This window comes from Sinocyclocheilus grahami, unplaced genomic scaffold (genome assembly GCF_001515645.1).
Source record: "Sinocyclocheilus grahami isolate Dianchi unplaced genomic scaffold, SAMN03320097.WGS_v1.1 scaffold229.1, whole genome shotgun sequence".
In the NCBI taxonomy this organism is placed as follows: Eukaryota; Metazoa; Chordata; class Actinopteri; order Cypriniformes; family Cyprinidae; genus Sinocyclocheilus; species Sinocyclocheilus grahami.
The window spans coordinates 58,700-85,370 of NW_015505408.1; the positions used below are offsets into that span (position 1 = coordinate 58,700).

The 26,671-nt window shown below is 34.9% G+C and overlaps 1 protein-coding gene across 2 annotated transcripts; it reads right to left on the bottom strand.

The window, feature by feature from the left end:
* Positions 1–322: 322 nt before the first annotated feature.
* On the bottom strand, positions 323–25,395 carry LOC107597144 (myomesin-2-like). Of its 2 annotated transcripts, XM_016288088.1 has the most exons (35): positions 25,022–25,395; positions 24,728–24,863; positions 24,366–24,520; positions 23,953–24,045; positions 21,121–21,209; positions 20,997–21,038; positions 19,488–19,649; positions 19,245–19,406; positions 18,818–18,959; positions 17,128–17,321; positions 16,625–16,681; positions 15,335–15,462; positions 14,834–15,017; positions 14,215–14,389; positions 13,978–14,099; positions 11,997–12,184; positions 9,945–10,071; positions 8,884–9,062; positions 8,678–8,792; positions 7,376–7,535; positions 6,953–7,059; positions 6,826–6,870; positions 6,582–6,718; positions 4,276–4,420; positions 4,102–4,161; positions 3,915–3,982; positions 3,725–3,838; positions 3,514–3,601; positions 3,274–3,312; positions 3,042–3,147; positions 2,718–2,881; positions 2,342–2,378; positions 1,727–1,749; positions 1,366–1,421; positions 323–1,211 (listed from the first exon to the last, which is right to left on the bottom strand). In XM_016288088.1, exons 1-35 carry the CDS (start codon positions 25,153–25,155, stop codon positions 723–725), a joined length of 4,422 nt encoding a protein of 1,473 aa, XP_016143574.1. In that variant the 5' UTR covers positions 25,156–25,395; the 3' UTR covers positions 323–722. The 2 variants fall into 2 exon arrangements, with proteins under 2 accessions (XP_016143574.1, XP_016143575.1); XM_016288089.1 differs by lacking the exons at positions 14,834–15,017; positions 15,335–15,462; positions 16,625–16,681 and having other exon boundaries at positions 25,022–25,391.
* Positions 25,396–26,671: the final 1,276 nt, after the last annotated feature.

The window sequence follows — 26,671 nt, forward strand, 5'->3', positions numbered from 1 at the left end:
TATTCATGTCAATCTGACTTCACATTAATTGGATTTGCTACTGTGCACCCAACATTTACTCAACTCTTTAAATATTCAATTACACTCTAAGTATAAGACTGTAAATTGACTTCGCAAAAAATCCACTGTAGCATGATTATAACTGTGTATGTAAACATAGGCCTACTCACAAATGCTGGAAACAACAATACAGAGAAATTACAATGCAACATTACTTGCTCTCATACTTTATTATGGCTTTTGCTATATTAAAGAGCAACAACCAAAATACACTCAATCAAATTAACTTAGAATTACCTATTGAGACAAATTCAACTCAGACTACTGAAGGTCGGCTGATTTTTATTGGCACCAACAAGCATTTGGAGGGTACAGAGCGAAGACAGATAAGACAGTGGTGGCCTTTGTGATGATTTTGACTGGCCCAACAGCACTTTAGCAACGTTCTTATCATTTGGCTGCGAAAGCAATACATAAAACACAATCTTTTTAAAAATCTATTTCAGAGGTGAAAACTGGTACATTGGTACATTATAAGCTGATCTTAAAGGTCTCTTCCCTCAGATAATTTACTGTAAGTATGTTTAACCTCACAGCTGTACCAGTGACAGATCCTGATTTGGAGACTACTGCAGCAAACTAAAACAGATCATCTTCAGACTATACATCAACTCTATTAATACTTCATGTATCTTCAGATTCTATAAGCCATGGTTTACTAGTTACTTCTTAGTAGGGGTGGGGGATCTCACGGATCTTGGTGGGGTGGGGGATCTCATGGATCTGGGTGGGGTGGGTGATTTAGGAGCTGGAGTTGGAGTGGGAGATTTCACAGAGGGAGGTGGAGTAGGGGTTGGAGACTTCACGGAGGGCGTCGGAGTCGGGGTCTTTGCGGACTTTGGAGCGGGTGTAGCTGGCTTGGGGGTAGCGACGGACTTGGCCATCTGTCCCAGTTTGGGCTCTGGGATCTCTTCACCATGCTTGTAGACGCTGACTGTGATCTCCACAAATTCACCTCCGTACTTGTTCCGTACATTGATGCTGTACTTTCCAGAATCTTCCACGTACACACTATTGATAGTGAGGCTGGCGAACTTGCCGCCCTCGAAGGTGACCTTGAAGCGGTCATCGGACACAACCTCCTGCTCATTCTTAAACCAGGTGACCTCTGGGTTGGGGTCACCCCACACTGTGCAAGTAAGACTCAGGCTCTGCAGAGGTGAAAGGTCACAAAGTATGTGCAGATGTTCTATGAATCAATCCATCATACTGTATATGAACACTTCGTGACAACACAGTTCACTTAGAAATGCATTAAAAAGAAATATATACTAGTGAACGTGGGAAAAGTAAAAGATACACTACCTTCTTCTCCATAATGGTGACAACATCTGGCAGGCCACCTACCACTCTACCACGGTCTACAGAGGGCAAATAGTTCATATAACACATTTGGACACTATATCCAACTTAGGTAAATTAAAAGAATGAATAGATTTCGGTAAAAATGACACTGATTTAATAATAAATTGGTTACTTCCATTTGTATGAAAATTTGGGTCATGATTCTGGCATCTGTACACATTCCAAAGCTGATTTAATGACAATATTTTCATTGTACAAAGCTTTACACTCCATTATACTGCCTGAGTTCAAGTATGCATGAATATGAACCAGATTAGAGTCCTATTAATGTTGCATTTGAGCAGTTCTCGGAAATACTCACTCTTCTCAGCAAAGGCAGCAGCTCTGATGAAATAAAGAGAGACAATATGAGTGTTTGGCTCTATTTTTGAGCTGATGCTTAAAGGGATAGTTCAAATGACAATTCTGTCATTAATTTCTCACCCTCATGTCTTTCCTAACCGTAAAAAACTGTTCATATTCAGAACAAAAATTAAGGTATTTTTGATGAAATCTGAGAGCTTTCTGACCCTGCATAAACAGCAACGCAGCTACCACGTTCAAGGCCCAGAAAGGTAGTAAGGACATCGTAAAATAGTCCACATGACATCAGTGGTTCAACCATAATCATATAAAGCTCCAAGAATACTTTTTGTGCACAAAGAAAACAAAAATAACGACTTTATTCAACAATTTCTTCTCTTTTGTGTCAGTGACGCATGACTTGACTGTAGTAGTTCCCTTGCTGTTTATGGAGGTCCAGAAAGCTCTTGGATTTCATCAAAAATGTCTTAATTTGTGTGAGACGGACAAAAGTCTTACGGGTTTGGAACGACATGAGGGTGAGTAATTGATGACAGAAATTTTCATTTTTGAGTTAACTAAGAACAAAAAGTTGTGTTAAGACAATGAACTGAAGCAATGGAGATTCTCTTACTTAAGTCTCTGGAACTCTGCATAGGCATCAGTGTATGCTGTTAGAATGAAGGAACACATTACAAGAAGTAAGTAACACATTATAAAAGAGTCCATGACAAATAAATGTTTCCATGACAAAGGAGATGAATAAAAATCCCCACAAAATTCTAAAAACACGTGCCAGTGTTTGTTTGAAATGGCGCTCCCATTATTTGATCAGTTTTATAACCCTTCCATTTTTCACTTCATGCTCCCCAAAAATATAAAAATTAATTTTAATCATAGAAAATGTGTATTCGAGTATTTGTATGCATATAACATGTTTAACCTATTTAATGTCGATTTGTAGGTCACATTCTGAACCAATAGCATTCAGCAGTCCAGCTTCCACTTGCCTTGTCCAGAAAGGTCAAAGGTGCGAGAGTGTGATTTTTTCCCATCATGAATCTCAATGGTATAATGTCCCTTTTCCTTATCTGTGGGCTCACAGATCTGCATCCAGGCCATCTCAGATGTGCCTCCGATTCTCATCTTCTCTGAGGAGGAGATCTTACTCTCTCTGAAGCCAGAACAACAAAAGAAAGTCAAAACCCACCAAACACGACACAAAAACTCTGTTCTGATCTCAAGCTTATATTATCATATAACGCCTCATATAATTTCATTATCATCTAATTTGAGTCTGAACATATGGTTGGTCTCTCTTTATGTGAATGTACCTATGAAACCAGCTAGTTTTCATCTCCTCTGTGTAGTACTTCATGTAACACTGCAGTCTGATACCCTCTGGTGTGCACTGAAGAACCAAGTCAGAGGCAGAGGAACCTGTAACGAAACACACAAAACATTCAAACTACAATAGTGATACTATTCTTAAATGGATCTGAAAAATGGAAGTGAATCTAATGATTTTAGCCAGTTCATAAAATCAGACGAGAGTAACCAACATACCAGCAATACTGGCGATGGCGTTGATGATATCCTCAAACACTGACAAAAAGAGAATAAAAAATTAATAATCGTGACTACATAATTTTTTTTTATTATAGTGTGTCTATAAATACACTATTACTTAAAAGTTTGGGGAATCTTATGCTCACCCAGGTGGCATTTATTTGACAAAAATCCAGTAAAAACAGTAATATTGTGGTATATATAACACACATATAGTAATGAAATACATATCATTACCTTTGCCAGAAATATCATAGACAGAAGTGTCTTTTCCACGGTCGTCACCCAGCACAGCTTTGTAAATTCCCTGGTCTTTTCTGGAGAACTGTTGGAACAAAAAATAGTTACAATAAAAACAAAGCAAGTTAAATATTGCATTTATTAATAGGCTGCAGCATTTATGTTAATGCTTTCTAAACTTTGATCTCTGAAGTGCCGGTTATCATACCATGGGGATTGGAAGAGAGCAAGATCCAGACATTGGGTTTGGTGGAACATCAACGGTAATTTCTTCATCCTCTTTAAACCAGGCAAATGTTGTCTCTTTCTTCACATTGGCCAGCTACAGTGTAAACAATAATGATATGAGACTCTGCTATCAATGTTAAATAGTCCTTAAAATGCTGGGTTGCATTTACCTTGCACACAAGCATCACTGTGCAGTCATCCATCACATGGAAAGACAGGTATTCTGAGAAGTGAGGGCCTGAGAGAACCAGAATAATACAACAGATTAATAAATGAAAACTGACCACATATTACAAACAATACTGACAATATGGGGTACATGTTTTGTTGTTGTGGTATTTACATTGCTTCACAAACCTTGTTTTCTGATGTGCTCTCTTCTCTGGAAATCAGCTTCCTTCAGAGCAACTTTGAATGCTAAGATTAGAAAAATACAAAGAACATTTGCTCACAGAGTTTTTATGGTTCTGTAGTTATCCCACAACAGCATTGTGACTGGACTTTTACTTTTAGACACTGTTAAGCCCTTACCATCTCCCACAAGAACCAGTGAGCTTTGACTCTTGGCCTTGCCATCGTGGATCTGAATGGTGTAAGTGCCTTCATTGGCCTTGGTGAAGTGCTCAATAGTCATCTGGATGATTCCAGTAGAAACATCATGGCTGATTTTGTAACCCTAAACACACAGTACAATCATTTTAAATATAATTTTACCAAGGGTTTTAATTGTGACTTTAATGATACTACTACTACTACTAACAATTATAATAATAATAATATCAACAATTGTCTGTTTTTATAATTTTTTTGTTTATTTTTTTTTTTAAATAAAAAATAATAATAATTAAATAAAAAATATTAAATAAAACTAATAAATAATAATTATTTGTTTAAAAATTATATATTTAATATAATTAAATAAAAATATTCAATAAAACAAATAAATAATAACTAATGTTGTTTATTATTTGCAAATATATAATTATTTGTAAAGATCAACAACAACAATATTAATCATAATAATAGCCTAATTGTATTAATCCTTTGTAGTTTTTTTTATTTATTATAATTGATTTTTAAATAATAATAATAAAAATAAATAAATAATAACTGGCCGATTTTGATTATTATTTGTAAATAATAATAATGTCAACAATTGCCTGTTTTTATTAATTATTTATTTATTTTTTAAAATGTATTTTTTTTAAATAATTAAAAAATATATTAAATAAAACTAATAAATCATAATTATTTGTTTAAAAATTATATTTAAAATGTTTAATATAATTAAATAAAAATATTCAATAAAACAAATAAATAATAACTAATGTTGTTTATTATTTGTAAATATATAATTATTTGTAAAGATCAACAACAACAATATTAATCATAATAATAGCCTAATTGTATTAATCCTTTGTAGTTTTTATTTATTTATTATAATTGATTTTTAAATAATAATAATAAAAATAAATAAATAATAACTGGCCGATTTTGATTATTATTTGTAAATAATAATAATGTCAACAATTGCCTGTTTTTATTAATTATTTGTTTATTTTTTTAAATGTAATTTTTTAAAATAATTAAAAAATATATTAAATAAAACTAATAAATCATAATTATTTGTTTAAAAATTATATTTAATTTTTTTTATATAATTAAATAAAAATATTCAATAAAACAAATAAATAATAACTAATGTTGTTTATTATTTGTAAATAATAATAATGTCAACAATTGCCTGTTTTTATTAATTATTTATTTATTTTTTAAAATGTATTTTTTTTAAATAATTAAAAAATATATTAAATAAAACTAATAAATCATAATTATTTGTTTAAAAATTATATTTAAAATGTTTAATATAATTAAATAAAAATATTCAATAAAACAAATAAATAATAACTAATGTTGTTTATTATTTGTAAATATATAATTATTTGTAAAGATCAACAACAACAATATTAATCATAATAATAGCCTAATTGTATTAATCCTTTGTAGTTTTTATTTATTTATTATAATTGATTTTTAAATAATAATAATAAAAATAAATAAATAATAACTGGCCGATTTTGATTATTATTTGTAAATAATAATAATGTCAACAATTGCCTGTTTTTATTAATTATTTGTTTATTTTTTTAAATGTAATTTTTTAAAATAATTAAAAAATATATTAAATAAAACTAATAAATCATAATTATTTGTTTAAAAATTATATTTAATTTTTTTTATATAATTAAATAAAAATATTCAATAAAACAAATAAATAATAACTAATGTTGTTTTTGATTATTATTTGTAAATAATAATAATAATAATAATAATAATAATAATAATAATGTCACCAATTGCCTATTATTATTAGTTATTCGTTTATTTGTTTTCTATTATCTATTATAATTAATTTTTAAATAATAAAAAAAGTAAATAAAAATGTAAGTAAATAAAAAGTAAATAAAACTAATAAATAATAACTAATTTAGGTAATTATTGGTAAATATATAATCATTTGTAAAGAACAACAACAACAACAATATTAATAATACTAGTCTAAGTGTATTATTTATTTGTCGTTTTTATTATTTATTATAATTGATTTTAATATATTATACAATAATAAAAAGAATAAATAACAAAAATAATAACTGGCTAATTTGGGCTATTATTTGTAAATGTATTATTATTATTTGTAAATAATAATAATAATAACAACAATAATAATAATTCCCCCCCTAAATTAAAAAAGTAAATGGTTTAAAGGTTTTTGGGAAACACTAAGGTCATATATCATATAAGTGATTTTGGAGCAGTGAAGTGCTGGCTTGTACCTCAGCACTCGTGATGGCTTTATCGTTGACGATGAACCTGTAGTTGACAGAGGAGGACAACTTCAGAGCCTGCACCCAGAACCGCACGTGACCCTTCTCTAGAATCTCATAATTCAGCTCCGTCTTCAGCGGTACAACTGATAAAAAAAGTACAAATATTATTCATTTAAACACCAAATCATTTCTTAATATTCTCAAGAAATGACGACCAAAAACATTCATGAACAATCCACAGGCAGCTCACTGGGATGTTTGATGTTGTAGCTCAGCTCCTGCATTTTTTTGAGCTCTGTAAAAGAAAACAGGTATCATATGAATTGAACTTCTTCATAAGTAAATAACGAAAGATATATTTAAACCCAATCTCTGACCTTCTTCATTGATGGAGTAACTGGATGAAACTCCATCTGTGTCGGTCACCGTGACAGAGTAGACGCCCAAATCCTCCTTCTCAGTGTTTACAAATGTCAGCTTAGAGCTTGACAGAACACAACACAGCTCGTTCATTTATAGCACTTTGCTACAGAACTTCATTATGTAATGATGTAATATATGCAACACGGTCTCATGACAATTCGTAAGTATTTTGCAATTTGATAAACTGATTGCAATTTCATTTGAATCTCATTTGTACATTGGTGTACAATCTTTTGACCTTGGTAGTGATATTTTACCCACAAATCATACGTTTATACACTAGCCAGATTGTGCAAACTCATTCACTTGCACGATACTTAAAAATTCTCATGAGATTGGGTTGAATAAATGACAAAATCCACACAGATCAGACATACTGTCTTCCAGAAGATGTGATGGAGACCCTGCTTGATTCAGTGATTTCTTTGTAGGACTTTGACCATGTGAACTTAGAGGTCTCGGAAACTTCACAAGCTTCAAAGTTTAAGAAAATGTCTCCGGTTTCTTCATCCACACCACATGCAATCTCCTTTGTACCTTAAAAATAATGCAAAATAATATCAAATTAAGTAGTTTAATCAATCATAATCCACTTTTTGCCATTCAATGAAAGGTGACCCTATTGGCTTTTTACTATATGGGAAACAGCAGCTCGGGCATCCTGCTAAACACCTTTTATGTTCCAAGCAAGAAAGAAATACAGGTTTGGAACAAAACACGGCACTTATGAGAGCCGGAGTGTAAAGGCAGCCGTGTGCTGTGTGCTTTCCTCTCAATAACGAAATAAACATAGAACAAAAATGACAGCGGTGGGAAAACAGCAGTTAAGAAAGCATCTAATCATAGCGATGTGTATATGTTTGCATGAGCTGTGCAGTCGGCACTCAAGTCACGTCACGTTTATTTATATAGTGCTTTATACAATAGATTGATTAAAAGCAAGCAGATTTACAGTATGAAAAAACAATGTCAGTAACGCTTTCAGTTAGAATTACAATTTGATTTTCTGTTATAAAGCAGCTATCCATTGTGGAGCAAACTAAAGTTAAAATCTTTTTATTTGTGAATGCAAAAATTAATAAATATATAAACATTATTACATTAAAGTGATAGTTTGGTTTCTATAGATTAAAGTTTAATCTAGCTCTGTACAGTTTTGATTATTATAACACTATAAGGTGTTTTAAGAGAGCTAATGTTTTGAATAATATAATTTATCATTTACTATTATTTTGTTCCATATCCATATGACTTACAAAAGCAGTTGTTAGGCAGAATAATGAGTTGCTTTTTCAAACAAGTAATTAACTGGTGAATGAGAATGTCACGCTGTCTGTCATCTAATTTTGTGTGCCAAAAATATAGATTATTATTGTTAAAAAGTAATTGTATAACTATTTTTACAATTGTAATATAATTGTTTGAAATTTTCAAAATCTGAAGCGATTGCCTTATTTTATTTATTAGTTAGAATAACTCGATATTTTCACAAATTGTAAAAGCTGAATAATAGAACAAATCCTACTGATTAATCTGTGAAATAATCGACGATTATCGTTAATCGTTAAATTATCGGTAAGCGTTAAATTAATCAAATTTACAAAAAAATCTCAATCGTTTGTTGCAGCACTATTGTTAACGAGTGCTTACAGTTGATAATAATACAGTATTGCAGTTACCTGGCTGCGCTTTAGCACATACAGGATCGGACACATCTGAGGCTTTTCCAACACCTTTAGCATTCACAGCCCGCACTCTAAACACATATGACGCTCCAGTCTCTAGTCCAGCCACCTAAAGATCAGTGTACAAACATCTGAATATGGATTTCACATATCACATATCAACAGAGCTCTGTAACAAAATGAGGGGTTTTGTGTGACACCTTCAAGTAGCAATGCCCAATTGGCTCAGCATTCACAGCGGCAAAATCTGATGAGCCCTTCTTAGCCATGTCCACAAAGTAGCCAGTGATGGGACAGTCTCCACTGTACACAGGAGGCTTCCACTGCACCAGGACGGAGGTGTCGCGCACCTCCCAGAAACTAACGTCGTGCGCTGGGCCTGATAACAAAGAGAGGAATTATGAACTTAGACAAGATGGTACTTTCTGCTGTGCAACCTCCATATACGAACAGTGTTGGGGAGTTACATGTAACAGAGTTACATCATTTAATTACAAAATAAATGTAACTGTAATCTGTTCCAGTTACTTATGAAAATGTTAAAGATCACAAACGGGGTTACATCTGAATATTTTCACACACATACAGATATGATAGATTTCTTTCCCATATTGCATTGACTGCTTTAAAATATGAAACACCAATCTTTCAGGCGTTAAGGACACATGCTTAACTGTTTTATTTCCCATTTGGGTTTATGTACATGCTTTATTTTTTAAGATGAACTGCTTTTTCCAAGGCATTGTTAGATGCCAGTGTTTCCTGTCATAGCTATGCAAAGATTTGATTTCAAAAACAGTATCATAGCTATTAAACGGTTTCTTGTTATGATTTTAAATCTGCATTTAACCTCAGAATGATCTCAAAGTAAAAAGATGTGCTGAAGTCTGATTTTGTGGTGGCTGTGCTTTAAAATTCATGTGAAGAAGGATTTTGAAAGTCTGACAGTAATCAGTGTTGAGTCCTACTGTAAGGTTAACCGTGCCTGCTTTAAAAGTTTCAAAATGGTTAACAGTTGAAAACATTCATTAGAAAGTAATCAAAAAGTAATCAAATGTAATCAGTTACATTACTTTAATACATTAATTGAAATAGTTACACTACTTATTAAATTTGAAATAATCTGTAACCTATTACATTTTTCAAAGCAACCTTCCAACGCTGTATATGAATAACGATGACAGGAGCGGTTCAGCTATTTTTTTTTCATCTTTAGATTCTAGGTCTTTTGCTTTATACGGACAGTAAACAGGGTACTGACCAGGTTCAGCCATTGTCCAGGCCTCACAGGCAAAAGCTTTGCTGGGCTCAGACGGCAGGCCAACTCCAGCCAAGTTAGCAGCCTGAACCTTGAACTCGTAGAAAACTCCACTGGTCAGATTCTCCACCTGGATCCAGATGTTAAAAATACAGACCAATCCAGAAAACACACAACGACGGTACACATTTAGAGTAATGTTTTTAATCCAAAGATAAAGATAGTTTTTAAATAAGTTCTTGAATAGATATTAAAGGGGTCATATGATGCTTCATGGAGAGCATACCGTGAAGGTCCTGTGGGCAGCCGGATTGGGGCTAACCTCCTTCCAGTCGACTGATCCCGCCTCACGCTTGTCCAGGTAGTAAGATGTGATCTTAGAGCCGCCGGTGTTTTTGGGGCGTTTCCAGGCCAGGGTCATGGAGGATCCATTACAGTTCAGCAGACTGATGCCGTATGGGGCAGAGGGAGTAGCTGATCATGTGAGACAGAGGGGAAAACGTTCAGCGAGATGGATAACAGTTCTGACAATCACATACATTATGAGTGACTAGAGCCATTGTGGATCAAATAAAAATCAGGTGCAAGATTAAATCATTGACTGTGACCAGGGGCGGACTTAAGCAAATTCCAGGGCCCCAACACAATAACTATGTGCTCTTTTTCACCTAACCATTATTTTGCTCGCTCGCCCTCATTGTTTATAGTTTATTTATCCCTTCACAACCAGTAATTAGTCAACCTGATGCTGTTCCAAAGCCATATTAGGATACCTTTTTTTTTTTTGGATCACAAAAGAAGACATTATCAAAGAAGAAAAAAAAGCTTGCACTTGTCCATTTCATAAATATTAAATTTCTTCAATTTTTTTACAAGCATAAAATTATCCCATGCAACTCATTCCATTTTCCAAGTGTTCTGAAGGCATATGGCAGGGTTTGCTGAGAAACAAATCGAAAATGTAATCTATTATTAGCAAAAATCTCCAGTCATTGCATTCGTGCATTTATATGAGTGTTTGGACTGGCACACCTAGGAAAAGCACAAAAGAGAGTCGCTTTGAAACATCAAGACAAATAAAATTATGACTTGAAACACAATCATTTCTTTACTGAGGTGAATATCTCTGTCTGAGACAGTCAGACGGTCTACAGCCTAGAATGTGCACAGAGCGCTCCGTCTATAATCACTAAAAGCGGTCACTCACACAGTTCATTGCAATCTCACGACATTCCATTAATAAGTTCTCTACACTACACAATGAATCTCTTATTTACCTCGTATCTACACTTATAATGAGAGGATTCCCGAGCTTGCAGAGCTCAGCACTTTACAAAAACTCAGCGTTTTGAGCGGTGAGTGGATTCTAACTTAAAGATTCTGGTCATTGCATTCAAGAAACCAACAGATATGTCTGTGATTGGCTACATTGCCCAATACTGCAAATGTGTTTCGCCAATATCAGATGGGGGCCCCTGATTCCCCGGGGCCCTAAGTGGCTGCTTACCTCGCTTATATGTTAAGTCCGCCCCTGACTGTGACATTAGATCACATTCAGTGATTGGTTATAGTTGCAGTATCATACACAAATTCACAAACAGTCAAGAATTAAACGTGCCTATAATAAGTGTACCTCACACTGACGTGACTTTACTTTAGAGCTTATTTTATTAGGCTTGTGTGTAAATATCAGTGCTAAATCGCTTTATAAATGGAAATATATTACATACATACCATACTCCACTGCGCCAACTGTATAAGATAACACAAGCATTTATGGCAACAACACAGAGCTTTATTTAAATGTTAAATGAGAAATTGTACATGTCTTTTATATTTGCATCTCCAACTGTCAATGTTTGTTTTTGCATGATAATACATCCATGTCAATAGGTGTCAGTATAAACTACAAGACCACTATTGTATTCAGGCCGGTAAAACACAAAACATATTTAGTGCACCTTTAATATGCTACTTTAATATTCCGACTATTCTTACACCTTGAATATTTTACAATTTATACTGTCTATTATTTGATACATTTGCATATTTTACCGTGAAGGTCCTGTGGGCAGCCGGATTGGGGCTAACCTCCTTCCAGTCGACTGATCCCGCCTCACGCTTGTCCAGGTAGTAAGATGTGATCTTAGAGCCGCCGGTGTTTTTGGGGCGTTTCCAGGCCAGGGTCATGGAGGATCCATTACAGTTCAGCAGACTGATGCCGTATGGGGCAGAGGGAGTAGCTGATCATGTGAGACAGAGGGGAAAACGTTCAGCGAGATGGATAACAGTTCTGACAATCACATACATTATGAGTGACTAGAGCCATTGTGGATCAAATAAAAATCAGGTGCAAGATTAAATCATTGACTGTGACCAGGGGCGGACTTAAGCAAATTCCAGGGCCCCAACACAATAACTATGTGCTCTTTTTCACCTAACCATTATTTTGCTCGCTCGCCCTCATTGTTTATAGTTTATTTATCCCTTCACAACCAGTAATTAGTCAACCTGATGCTGTTCCAAAGCCATATTAGGATACCTTTTTTTTTTTTGGATCACAAAAGAAGACATTATCAAAGAAGAAAAAAAAGCTTGCACTTGTCCATTTCATAAATATTAAATTTCTTCAATTTTTTTACAAGCATAAAATTATCCCATGCAACTCATTCCATTTTCCAAGTGTTCTGAAGGCATATGGCAGGGTTTGCTGAGAAACAAATCGAAAATGTAATCTATTATTAGCAAAAATCTCCAGTCATTGCATTCGTGCATTTATATGAGTGTTTGGACTGGCACACCTAGGAAAAGCACAAAAGAGAGTCGCTTTGAAACATCAAGACAAATAAAATTATGACTTGAAACACAATCATTTCTTTACTGAGGTGAATATCTCTGTCTGAGACAGTCAGACGGTCTACAGCCTAGAATGTGCACAGAGCGCTCCGTCTATAATCACTAAAAGCGGTCACTCACACAGTTCATTGCAATCTCACGACATTCCATTAATAAGTTCTCTACACTACACAATGAATCTCTTATTTACCTCGTATCTACACTTATAATGAGAGGATTCCCGAGCTTGCAGAGCTCAGCACTTTACAAAAACTCAGCGTTTTGAGCGGTGAGTGGATTCTAACTTAAAGATTCTGGTCATTGCATTCAAGAAACCAACAGATATGTCTGTGATTGGCTACATTGCCCAATACTGCAAATGTGTTTCGCCAATATCAGATGGGGGCCCCTGATTCCCCGGGGCCCTAAGTGGCTGCTTACCTCGCTTATATGTTAAGTCCGCCCCTGACTGTGACATTAGATCACATTCAGTGATTGGTTATAGTTGCAGTATCATACACAAATTCACAAACAGTCAAGAATTAAACGTGCCTATAATAAGTGTACCTCACACTGACGTGACTTTACTTTAGAGCTTATTTTATTAGGCTTGTGTGTAAATATCAGTGCTAAATCGCTTTATAAATGGAAATATATTACATACATACCATACTCCACTGCGCCAACTGTATAAGATAACACAAGCATTTATGGCAACAACACAGAGCTTTATTTAAATGTTAAATGAGAAATTGTACATGTCTTTTATATTTGCATCTCCAACTGTCAATGTTTGTTTTTGCATGATAATACATCCATGTCAATAGGTGTCAGTATAAACTACAAGACCACTATTGTATTCAGGCCGGTAAAACACAAAACATATTTAGTGCACCTTTAATATGCTACTTTAATATTCCGACTATTCTTACACCTTGAATATTTTACAATTTATACTGTCTATTATTTGATACATTTGCATATTTTTACATATGCAACTGACGATGTTTGGATAATACATCCACACCAGTAGGTGTCAATATAAACTACAAGACCACTGCTGTATACAGGCCAGTGAAACAAAAAAAATATTTAGTGTGCCTTTAAACCAACGATAAATCACCATTTTGGTTAACTTATTGTCTTATCCTTTATAACCTTTGTAACATTGCTATAGAAGCCAGCATAGTTGCATACGTACAAAGAGCAGCATCAATGAAGAGAGGAGCAGATTCCTGTGATTCTTCGCTCAACCCGTAAGCATTCACAGCTTGCACACGGAACACGTAAGTATCTCCGGGGACCAAACCATGGACCACAAACCTGACGAATGTAAATCCAGATGGTCAAGCACAATGTAAACCAACCTCCAGAAACCAGTCAAGACTTCTCAAGCGATTAAATTAAACTAAATCTGGATGTTTTGTGCACATTTTACCTGGTGTGTTTGTAAGGCCTGTGGTTACAAGGGAACCATTTTTTGGTGCCGACCAGACAGGCATCCACATAGTAACCCATGAGGTTGTTAGCATGTTTCGGGGCCTCCCATTGCACAAAAGCAGACGTTTTAGTGTTTCTGGAAGCAATCACTTGTCCTGGGGCAGAGGGGACACCTGCACAAACCAAAACACAATTTTTAGATATATTTTCACAGGTTTAACTGGGAGTGGAAGTCTGCCGTGCTGAAAGTGAACATGTTACGGTGGATGGATGTGGGCTGAGGTGGGACTAAAACACAATAAATGTGAGCCAAACAACAGTGTCAGAGTTCTTGTGAAATGGAAAAGCATTTAAGATCACAGTGATATTTCAGACTTTTAGCGAGCTAAGTGATTTCCTTTTCGCAAAGCAGAAGGCTGTGGTAACATGAACATACATACCAATATTCGAAACAACACCTGCAAAACACAGCATGGAAGTCATTACACAACAAGCATTTGTAGCATTTTTTTCACATCTTCTGGACATCTTATATCACACAGTTTGGCATCTGACAGTTAAACAACCACGACAGCGGGACTGTTACGTTGCAGTTTGACAGTTTAGAGCCTTCTTACCATAAGGGTCCACCTTTTGGATGGGTGCTGTGGGCTCGGACGGCTCACTTGAGCCATACTTGTTGATAGTGATTACACGGAAACGGTAAGATTTCTTGTCCTCCGTATCGTAAACAGGGTAACGGGGAGATCGTAGCTTGACCGCAGTGTTGACTCTCTGCCAGACGTGACTGTCACCTACACACTAAGTCATGGAGAGTTTCCCCTTTAAAAACCCAGGAATTATGGGGAAAAACAACCTTTTTACCAAATATGATGACTGGCACTGTAAAATTACATTACATTATTACATTGATAATGTATTACATTAAAATACTACATTTAAAGCACAATTTTATAGCATTTTTATGTATTGATTTTCATGACTGTTTTAAGTCTAACATTGTTTATTCTGAAAACTAGTACGATTAAGAAACTGACATAATTAATATTTAATAGATTTTAAGCATGATATGAGAAAAACGTTTATTTTTACAGATAAAAAAAAGTGCACACACACACCTTCTCAATGAGGTACCACACAGGTGCCCGTCCGCGAGGGCTAGGTGGTGTCCAGCTCAGAACAATGTATGTTTTGTTTATTTCTGTAGCATGCACATTGGTGGGTGGACCTGGTATTGTTACATACACTAAACAGGAATAAATCAGATGTTTATTACATCATAACACATCATCTACTTTACATATACACTCTTATTTGCAGTGTGTTAGTAACTTACTGTAGTACTAATGTGTTGAGACAACATGAATTTTTGGCGAAAACAGAGGACTTGTTCACTACAAACAAAGCTACGGTAGAGAAAGAACTGAAAGGCATACAGTATATTGTATTGATTACTTTACCATTCCTCGGAATATACTGTGAATATCGTAAGGAAAGTAATTGTGTAAGAAAATAATAATAGCAGCCAAAAATTCAGTTAGTCATATCCTGGTGAATAAAATTTTAGGATTTAGACCACACTGCAGAAAAAAAACATTTTAATACTTTGAGATTTATTTAATTGGATTAATTTAATTTAGGTGGATTTAATTAACAGGTTATTTCACTCATGTATTTGCTGTTTAAATTCAGTCTGAGGAACACACATGTTTTGGGTTAAATGCAGGGATGGTATTAAATCAGCCTTGGAGAATTATTGGTTAGCTGGTTAGCCAGTTCACACTTAATATGTAACCTTATCTAACCTAAATTATTATTATTGATGCTATTTATTCATTTTTGCTCTTGTTGTCAGACCAGTCTGATTAGCTGACTTGAAATACTTTTGGAAGTCATGCTGCAATTCATTTAGAAACTATTACTATTTATTTTCTAATGATATATTTAAATTTATATGCGGTTTACCTGGCCTCATATTAATTGGGAGATGACATGTAATATCCTTACTTTTAAAAATGAATTTGAAGTCAGGACTACTTCAAATTAAGCCAAACAGGTGAATAAAAATGAAGAAAAACTTGATTAGTTACTGGGCACCTTCCATTCAAATGAATTTGAACATAAAATCATTAAGGCCCATGTATATTCCATCGTTATTCTTGGTTACAATGGTCCCATGCATACATATTTTTAATATAATACACAAGGAAGAGTTGTCTTCCTTAAAAATTAAAAGGTAATTAAAAGGTTTTGTTTAACCCTTGATGTTTTACTAGATTAAATGAATGAATGAAAAAATGGATTAAGTGTTAAGTTGTAATTTGACAGAGACAGCATGCATTTGTTTGGACTGAAAGGATGGAGAAAGATGATATTAATGGCTCAGTGAAATCTGAAATTGAATGTACCTCCTTGTAGTTCCTCCTGTCGAATCGCAATGTCATATTTCCCTTCGATTTTAATCACTGTTTCACAGTACATAAACATAATACTTCAATTTTCCATCAGGTTGGGTGATTCCATTTCAAAATATTAAACACCGGACTGCTTTTAAGATCACCAGTACAGATGCCTTTAAGCTTCTGTGTACAACTTACTTGAAATGTGTATTTCAAATGTGACACTAAAGGCATATAATGAATTTGAAATTTGAAAAAAGGCACTTGGATCACACCTGTGAGAAAATTCTCTTTGTAAATTCAAGCAAAACATGAAACTGAACGCTGCATCCTGTACACTTACCGTGACTAAAGCCAGAGGTGTCTGGAGCTTGAAGAAGTGTTGTTGTTTTTTTGCTACTGATGCAAGCTCGCATTTTGCTTCAGTTTATTATAACAGCTCATTTAAATCATGTGGGTTATGCTGGTCCTGTTTTAGCACACGATGTCTTATCTGCTGTTTTTAGACCTACCTTCCACATCACTCTCCACTTCTGCAGCGGTCACTCCAGAAGACATCCTGGAAGGCAGACTGATGCCGTCTTTGTTCAAAGCCCTCACTCTGAAGTGATAGGAAGCCCCTTCGCTCAGGCCGTGGACGGGCAGCTTACACACTTTCACAGGGGAGTCATTGCACTGGACCCAGTCCTTGGTTCCTGACTTGCGTCTGCAAGATGCAAGATGTATGTAAGATTTTTTTTAAATATGTCTAACATGTCTTTTTTTGTGCTTTTAACTCTTAATTATTTATCTAAATAATAAAAATGTATGCCCATTTCTGCAACTGAATACTTTTTTTAAAAAAGCTCCTGAGATTTTTTGTCTCATAATTGCATGATACTGAAACTCGCAATTCTGAGAAATGACTTCAGAATTGCTAAATATAAAGTCAGATTTACGGGATATAAACTCGCAATTTTGACTTTTTTCCCCCTCAGAATTGTGAGATATAAACTCAAAATTGAGAATTTTGAGAGGAAAAAAATTATATAATATTTTATACTTTTTATAGTTTATACTTCATGAGTTTATACTTCACAATTCTGACTTCATAACACGCAGCCGCAAGTTATTAAGTCAGAATCGTGAGATATAAACTCGCAATTCTGAGAAAAAAAGTCAGACTTGCGAGTTCATATCTCTCAATTCTGTTTTGATTTCTCAGAATTGCACAATTCTGACTTTGTAACTTTCACCTGTCTACAAAGTATCCAGTGATGGGAGCCTCATGGGTGGTGTTTGGAGGTTTCCAGGAAACCAGGACGTAATCTGCGTTGACATCAGAGACTTTAACATCCATGGGGGCTCCAGGGGCCCCGGCCACTGTGGGAGTGGCATCTGTCAAACAAATACAGACATATTCAAATATATATATATGTCATTTAATGGATGTATCAAAAAAGCAATTAGATTGCTTTTTCATTTAAGTGTTAGACTAAATGTAATAGCTCTCCAAAACCAATATTTCAATATGTTTGCTCACAAATCTTTGTTTCGCAGGGAAAGGTAAACACAACACAAATTTTATTGTAATTATTCCTCCAATCTCATGTTTTTTCCACACCCATGTCCCCCTCCCAGTTATTTTAGTGATGGTTAGTTTATGCATCAGTCCTTGGTTTCTGACTTGCGTCTGCAAGATGCAAGATGTATGTAAGATTTTTTTAAATATGTCTAACATGTCTTTTTTTTGTGCGTTTAACTCTTAATTATTTATCTAAATAATAAAAATGTATGCCCATTTCTGCAACTGAATACTTTTTTTTAAAAAGCTCCTGAGATTTTTTTGTCTCATAATTGCATGATACTGAAACTCGCAATTCTGAGAAATGACTTCAGAATTGCTAAATATAAAGTCAGATTTACGGGATATAAACTCGCAATTTTGACTTTTTTCCCCCTCAGAATTGTGAGATATAAACTCAAAATTGAGAATTTTGAGAGGAAAAAAATTATATAATATTTTATACTTTTTATAGTTTATACTTCATGAGTTTATACTTCACAATTCTGACTTCATAACACGCAGCCGCAAGTTATTAAGTCAGAATCGTGAGATATAAACTCGCAATTCTGAGAAAAAAAGTCAGACTTGCGAGTTCATATCTCTCAATTCTGTTTTGATTTCTCAGAATTGCACAATTCTGACTTTGTAACTTTCACCTGTCTACAAAGTATCCAGTGATGGGAGCCTCATGGGTGGTGTTTGGAGGTTTCCAGGAAACCAGGACGTAATCTGCGTTGACATCAGAGACTTTAACATCCATGGGGGCTCCAGGGGCCCCGGCCACTGTGGGAGTGGCATCTGTCAAACAAATACAGACATATTCAAATATATATATATGTCATTTAATGGATGTATCAAAAAAGCAATTAGATTGCTTTTTCATTTAAGTGTTAGACTAAATGTAATAGCTCTCCAAAACCAATATTTCAATATGTTTGCTCACAAATCTTTGTTTCGCAGGGAAAGGTAAACACAACACAAATTTTATTGTAATTATTCCTCCAATCTCATGTTTTTTCCACACCCATGTCCCCCTCCCAGTTATTTTAGTGATGGTTAGTTTATGCATCACATATTCTGTACCTTTAACAAACAGGTAAGCGCTGTGTTCAGCAGTTCCATCCTTGGACCAAATGCGAAGCGTGTAAAGACCCTCATCATCCTTGTTCAGGTGAGGAAGTGTAAGCTTGGCGACCCCACCACCAAATGACATCTCAGCCCACCTGGATGGCATCAGCAATGTATCTACACACACAAATACAAAGTGTTAGTATCGGTTTAGCTTTTTCAGTGCTTCTAAACAGACTGAGAAATGCAGCCTCTCACCATCTCTGTACCACATGGCCTCGGGTGGCAGGTTTGGCAGATCAGGCACCACCACCATGTTGGCCACCAGACCGACAGACTCTCCTTCGGTACCAAACGTCACTCCAAATGACTCCAGCAGGGTCACCTCAAGCTTGCTGGGATGAATGCCCAACAGAGGAGCTAAAGGAAACGCAATATAAACCTAAGACTCCACCCATGTGTCAGATGTGCACCATAATAATTAAACAAAGCCATTTGATTGTGCAAAGCATGTTTAGCTAATGTTTTTGTGTGATATAAATCTATGAGTTAATTCCTCATATTCATTTATGTATTTATTTATTTTAACACAATGACTTTCCATGACCGTTTTTCGTGATTATAGATAGGGCCGTCACAAAAATAAATCCTAATCTATACGAAATATTTAAAAGCTACCAAAAATAACCACAACAGATGACTTTTAAAGATTATTATAAGCTGATAGGAAAAATTATATTTCAATGCTTTTGAGTTGACTTGAAAAACTTTGCATTCACTTTTAATTTTATATGACATTTTAAAGCTGCAAAGTGATTAGTGGATCTTTTAATTATAGAGATTGCACTCACAATGACAAATTTCTAACCTATATGAAACATTTTAAAGCTGCAAAAGAGATATTTCCATGACTTTAAAATATTTTCTTTAAGAAGATGATATATTATTTAAAAAAACTTTGTTTTTAATTTTATTTTGTATGTATTTTATTTATTTTTAATGTACTACTATTTATTTGTAATATATTTAATTGCATTTATATTTTGTTTGTTTTGTTTATTTTTACATTTATTTATATATTTAGCAACCATACTTAATTTGCTTAAATCCCCAAGATATAAACTTCATCCCTGTGAAATGGTAAATCCTATTTGTCTTCATATTTCATATATTTCATACAAACCCAATTCCAAAAAAGTTGGGACACTGTACAAATTGTGAGTAAAAAAGGAATGGAATAATTTACAAATCTCATAAACTTATATTTTTATTCACAATAGAATATAGATAACATATCAAATGTTGAAAGTGAGACATTTTGAAATGTCATGCCAAATATTGGATCATTTTGGATTTCATGAGAGCTACACATTCCAAAAAAGTTGGGACAGGTAGCAATAAGAGGCCGGAAAAGTTAAATGTACATATAAGGAACAGCTGGAGGACCAATTTGCACTTTCACACAAAAAAGGCAATTTGTTCTGTTCATTATTTTTCCACAACCCAGTTCTTCAAGTCATTTGAGAATCTATGAGAATAACTAAGGATTCAGTAACTATGAACACATGTTGTTTGTATATTGACAGCTCTAGGAGGTGTTTATCACACTGCCTTCTGTTTACAAGCACAAATGAACCCTGGGAAAAATGTGACATTGTTTCCATGTCTTATCAAGGCTTTCCGTCTGGAACAGATATTTATAGCTCATGATCTCAAGTAAGAGGTCCTTCAGACCTGGGCCTCAGCCAAACGCAAGCTCCATCTCACCTTGCCCTGGCAGATGGGAGAGCTCTCCTCCCCCTAGTGGCCCTACATGGAAAGACAAGCAAGGTAAATTACTGAAAGACCAAAAGAGAAGAGAAAAGATGAGGAGAAAAGAAGACACACTCACTCCTGACACAGACAGTAGCCTTGGAAGTGGCCTTTCCATGCGGATTGGTTGCCACAACACTGTACACTCCAGAATCAGTAACTGCACATCTGCAATCAAACAACACTATTTCACAATGTAAATAAACAGGGGTGTTCTAACCAGAAATATAAAGAATTATCTTTAGTGTCTTTCAAAAGTCATATTATAGAGGCCATATGGGCTCAGATTAGTTACAATTCTGTTATCATTTACTCGTGTTGTTTCAAACCCCTGTCATTGTATGGCTTGCTGTCTTCCATGAAACACAAATTTTGATATTTCAAAGAATCATATTTCAAAGAATGTTCATAACCAAATAATTTCAATGCCCACTGACTTGTATGGATGGCAAAAAAAACTATTATTAACTATTATTGGAACAACATAAGGGTGAATAAATGATTACTTACAATTAGCATTAGAGATTAAATTCTAAATTATATAACAAATCACTTTACAAAATAAAGGTGAAGTGTGTGATTTCTGTGCCACTATAAACCTTATTGACATTTTCGGGGTTTCTCAGCAGCGAAAGTCATAGTTGTGTAAACTTCGAGAGCACTGAATGGGAGAGTACCACGAATATATTTTTTTGCATTCCCATTTACTCAAAAAGCAAAAGAAAAACTCCACCATAGTGTTTTCATGACTTTCAATGAAAGGAAAAAAACTGAGAGACCAGGGTTGCCAGGTGTTCACAACAAAACCCACCCAATTTCTACACAAATCTAGCCCAAAACAAGTCCATTCAGCATTTCGAGGGGGGCTCCCTGTTAAAAATCATGTTTTTGACACTTCGCAAGTTTTTGACACTTCGCCCCCCTTCATTAGCCTACTGTTGCTATGTCTGACAAACCATGGTGCTCTCACGCCACGCCATGTTTTTACGCAGTGAAGAAAACATTGCGGAACAAAGAGGACACGAACAACGCACCAGAGCAGGTTACTTTAGGTATGAAACAAAGTCACAGCTTTTTTCATTTTTTTAAGAAATTCAAACAATAAATTTCGTTTTGTGGCTCTTTTAATATATCATGACAGATCACTGTAGCACGTGAACCGATCGACTCATCCTCTTTACTAGTTATAGCATGGAATAAACATGAATGAACATCAGAAAGTATCTTGTTTCCACCGCATATAGACGTCAATACACATTTTTCAAGTTCAAGTCCACCGATGTTAATCTACTCTCCAGTCTGGTTTGTTTGTCAGACAAAAAAGGCAGATTCAGATTCCAGCAAATAGTCAGCTGTCTGTGCATATTAATCTGGGAAAGGAGAAAATATCACAATGGAAAAATTACACACTTCAGGTTTAAAGGTGAGACAAAACATTTGTTTCACTATCTGCCAGTGGTCATTTGGCTAGTTAACAGGGTGGAAACACGCTCTCTATGTTCCTCTTTCAAGAACTATTTGGTATGAGTGGAGAGACTTTGCATCCAGTACATGATCTCACAAGACAGCAGGTGTGTTGGACTCGAAGGAGTGAGAATAGAGCACTGAAATGTGACCTTCAGTCCCTGTGGACTATTTTAGAGCCACTCCTTTTCCTTTGCAATGCATAAGAGATGTTTGTCCTGACCAATATAACAATTTGCTTTTGAATTTGCATTATTTGATTTCTCTCTGAGAGCCGTAGGAAAACATACAACAAGCTTTTCTGAGAATGAATGGGCATCTGGTCAGACCAAACAGCGGCCACTGCGACGGCATGGGATCTCTGAGAGGTGCTACTGTAATGGCGGCTGTGAGTCTTCACAGGCGTCAGGCGTTCCAGGATCGAATGACGCATAGCTAAGTTAAGCAGAACCAACAGCTGAGACTTCTTCAAGACGAACCGCACTGGGACTAAATTGGAAAGTGTACTTCATTCATTTTCGCAGACCATTACAGATGGAAAACGGAGAGTTGCACAAAGAGTGAAAGTGAATGGAGGACAGGAGGCTTTTTGTCCATTTTCTTCAAAAACATACCAAAAGCACCATAAAAGTCTGTATGCTTTGTAAGCTATATTAAATCAGATGATACTGTATCTTTGTGAGAGGAAAATATTGCATTTTTTTTAAATAATTAGTCACTGACAATGTGGCCTTGAAAAACTCACTCACATTCTAAAAAATATCCTGTTAAATGTATGGTTAAAAAGTCAGATATTTGCTAAAGAGTCAACCTGTCAGCTGTGATTGACAAAACACCATCACAATAAAAACTAAATAACATAAAATGCAACTCAAAACACACTAAAGTACATTACTAATAATAAAAAAAAAGAGATGCATTACTTATAGAAACTTCTGGGAATGTAGATTTACTGTTATAAATGACCATAGATTATAAATACTTGCAAAATAAAACAATGACAGTACAGTATATTACAGTAAAAGTACATGTATTAAATATATACAATTACAATATTTCACCGTATATGATAATGCATCTTAATAGTTATCCAATAAAGAGTTTTTTTTCACTAGCATTTGTTTTTTCTGTAAAAATTCTAAACATTTTTTTTTTACAGGTCACCATTCATTTTCATATGGAAGAGAGCAGCTTGAACATTCTTTGCAATATCTCGCTTTGTGTTCCATGAAAGAAAGACAATCAAATGGGTTTTGAAAGACATAAGGGTGATTAAATATTGAAGCTAAGCTCTCTTGAAAATGTGTTGCTAATTGATTTAGGTACAGTAAATGTGTAATAAAGAGAAACTTGAGGTGTTGTTTAAATGTTAGCCACTCTAAATTTAAAAAGGAACAAGGAAACTATTAGAGGCTTAACTGTGAACTGAGAGTGTGTGAGGTCTTACCTGCTAATAATCAGACTGTGAACCCCGTACTTGTTCTCAATTTTGTACTTTCCAGGAGCATTCAAGGGTTCAATGGCAACATTATTCTTATACCTGCCAATACAGAGAAATACTGTACAGTTATGCTTAATTTGAACCAAATTAGTAGGAGAGTAAAACTACAGCAGAGACATAAAGGACCTCATGAATGAAGCATGAGCAGAATAAATGCATGTGACAATTCATTTAAGCACAGTTTCACAAACAATTTACAGCTAAATGTTTCATGAAAAAAATCCAATGACTGTATCACCTTTTCGCTGAGATTATTCAAATAATATCACAGTTTATGCTGCTGAAGTTTAAGTCAAGCCATCAGATCGTTACTAAAGCAAGTTATATGAAGGTTTTGGAATATAAAACTGAATCCAAACCATTTGACAATAGGGTTGGGTTGGCCGGAGACGGTGCAGAACAGCTTGACGGGAGTCTTTTCCCACACAGTGTGAGCTCTCAGACTGATCAGGAAGTCCGGTGCTTTGGGAACCTCAACAGGATAATCCTTCCTCAAAGGCATCATTCCCTGCACCTGTTAAAATACAGGAACTCTTTGACCTTCATTGTATGGACAAAATACACAACACTGTTAAAAATATCTTCTTGTGCTCCACAGAAGAAAAAAAGCCGGCAGGTTTGGAATAACAACACGAGAGTGAGCAAATGATGACAGAATGATCATTTTGGGGCGAACATTGAGGTATTTCGAGAAAAGAGAGATGTTTAAGATGATGTTCACCTCTCTAGTAATCTCAATATTGTGCACTTGCTCCTTTGTGGCCACTTTCATCCTGTGCAGCTCCAGCTGCAGCTGAACCAAATCTCTTCCAAAGTGAGTCGCCATTCTCTGATACTCCTGCATGCCTTCAGGAGCCCTGCGGACGCAAAAATTAAAAGTTACATTCCAAAATGCACAGGTTTAGTCTTTTTTTTTGTCATCTGTAAATATGGAAGCGGGCTTCAGGGTTTCTCTTACAGTGTCTTTAAAAAGCCCTCTGAACTGTAATAGATGCAGGAGCCAATAAAATCTCACCTCTCCCTGAATGTTGGCACTGTGTAGGCTTGTTCCGCCATAGCCTCAGAGGCCTGGACCTGCTTCTTCTTCACTACCTGAGAGCTTGATTTCCTGCCGTACACATCAGAACAGCGTTTGAGTCGTGTTTGCATCGTGTGACAGCAGTTTGTTACATTTCACACTTTGTGCTGTTGTGTGAAAGTCCGAATTTCACCTATTGAAGGATCAATTGCATCGGTTATAGTAGTACATTTTATATTGTGGATTTACTATACAGTGGTTATTATTGCTTAAAATTGGAATGCCAAGTGTGTAAACTGATTTAAAACCAAGAAAACAAGACCAGCCTGATCAGGAAACCATATTTGGCAGGCAAAAGCTAACAAAGTACTTTAACCTGATCTCTTTTTTTTAAATATTACTCATTACTTTTTATAATGTGTAAATCACATTGTTAATGGTTAATTCTGTTTAAATTGTTTAATTCTACAGTTTTGTACCAAATTAACTTGTGTAGAAGTACACTTTCATAATTTTTTTAATGTGTACTTTGTAATAAAGTTTAACTCACAGTTTAAAACATTGTTTTAATATCATTTTTAAGTATACTTATAGCACTTTATTATTTTAACTGTAGTGTGTTAATTGCATTAATATTACGCACCGAAATTTCGGTGAGATTTATTCTGATTTTATTACATTCGGTGTAAACTGCAATTGATAGTAGATAATCAACAGTAACATCAAGGTCGCGCCAGTTGAGGCTCGCGCAGCCTGTCTGTGTTTAACAATCTCGTGGAGAAATCAAAACAAATGAACACAACTGCACACAGAGGAAACATACTGCGGTAAAAATTTAACTTAGTTTTTATATTTATAACATATAGCCTAGTTAAGCAACATGACACGACCAAGAGAGTGAAGTTTAACCTGAAAACCGAGATTGCAAATTTGACATTGATTTTATACAAGAGTTAATATACATTTTAGTACAATATTGTCAATGTTGACTGTTGTTGCTCGATTTGGGTAAGGAAAATTGTTTAAAACAAAGATCACAGTAAAACAGTCGAACATCTCTGAGATGATTCAGTGGTCCATTCATAAAGACACTTTTCTTCAATTCTTGAATGAATCAGCCATCTGAACGAATCGTTTGAATAAATGCCTCAATGACTCACTTAAGACAGTCACTTGCTGCCACCTACTGGCGGTTTATTTTCATATTTAAAAGTAGCTTATCTTTGCATTTTTTCCAACATTTCATATTTGTATATTTAAAAAAAAAACGTATTTAAAACACCAAGCTCATAACATTATTTGTTATATTATAATTTTGCAGTATAAATGTTTCTTCTGCAGTGCAGAGATCGGTTTTGTTAAAGGGGTCATATGGCATTGCTAAAAAGAACATTATTTTGTGTATTTGGTGTAATGCAATGTGTTTATGTGGTTTAAGGTTAAAAAAACACATTATTTTCCATATAATGTACATTATTGTTTCTCCTCTATGCCCCGCCTTTCTGAAATGCGTCGATTTTTACAAAGCTCATCGTTCTAAAAAAGCGAGGTGTGCTCTGATTGGCCAGCTATCCAGTGTGTTGTGATTGGCTGAATACCTCAAGCGTGTGACGGAAATGTTACGCCCCTTAACATACTGTGATGCTG

Excerpts from the sequence above, each read along its gene's own strand:
- LOC107597144 (XM_016288088.1), bottom strand. The coding sequence starts at position 25,155 with ATGCAAACACGACTCAAACGCTGTTCTGATGTGTACGGCAGGAAATCA. Across the intron at positions 7,536-8,677 it reads ATGTGCTAAAGCGCAGCCAG|GTACAAAGGAGATTGCATGT; the intron begins GTAACTGCAATA and ends ATTATTTTTAAG. Across the intron at positions 2,882-3,041 it reads AAAACTAGCTGGTTTCATAG|AGAGAGTAAGATCTCCTCCT; the intron begins GTACATTCACAT and ends TTCTGGCTTCAG.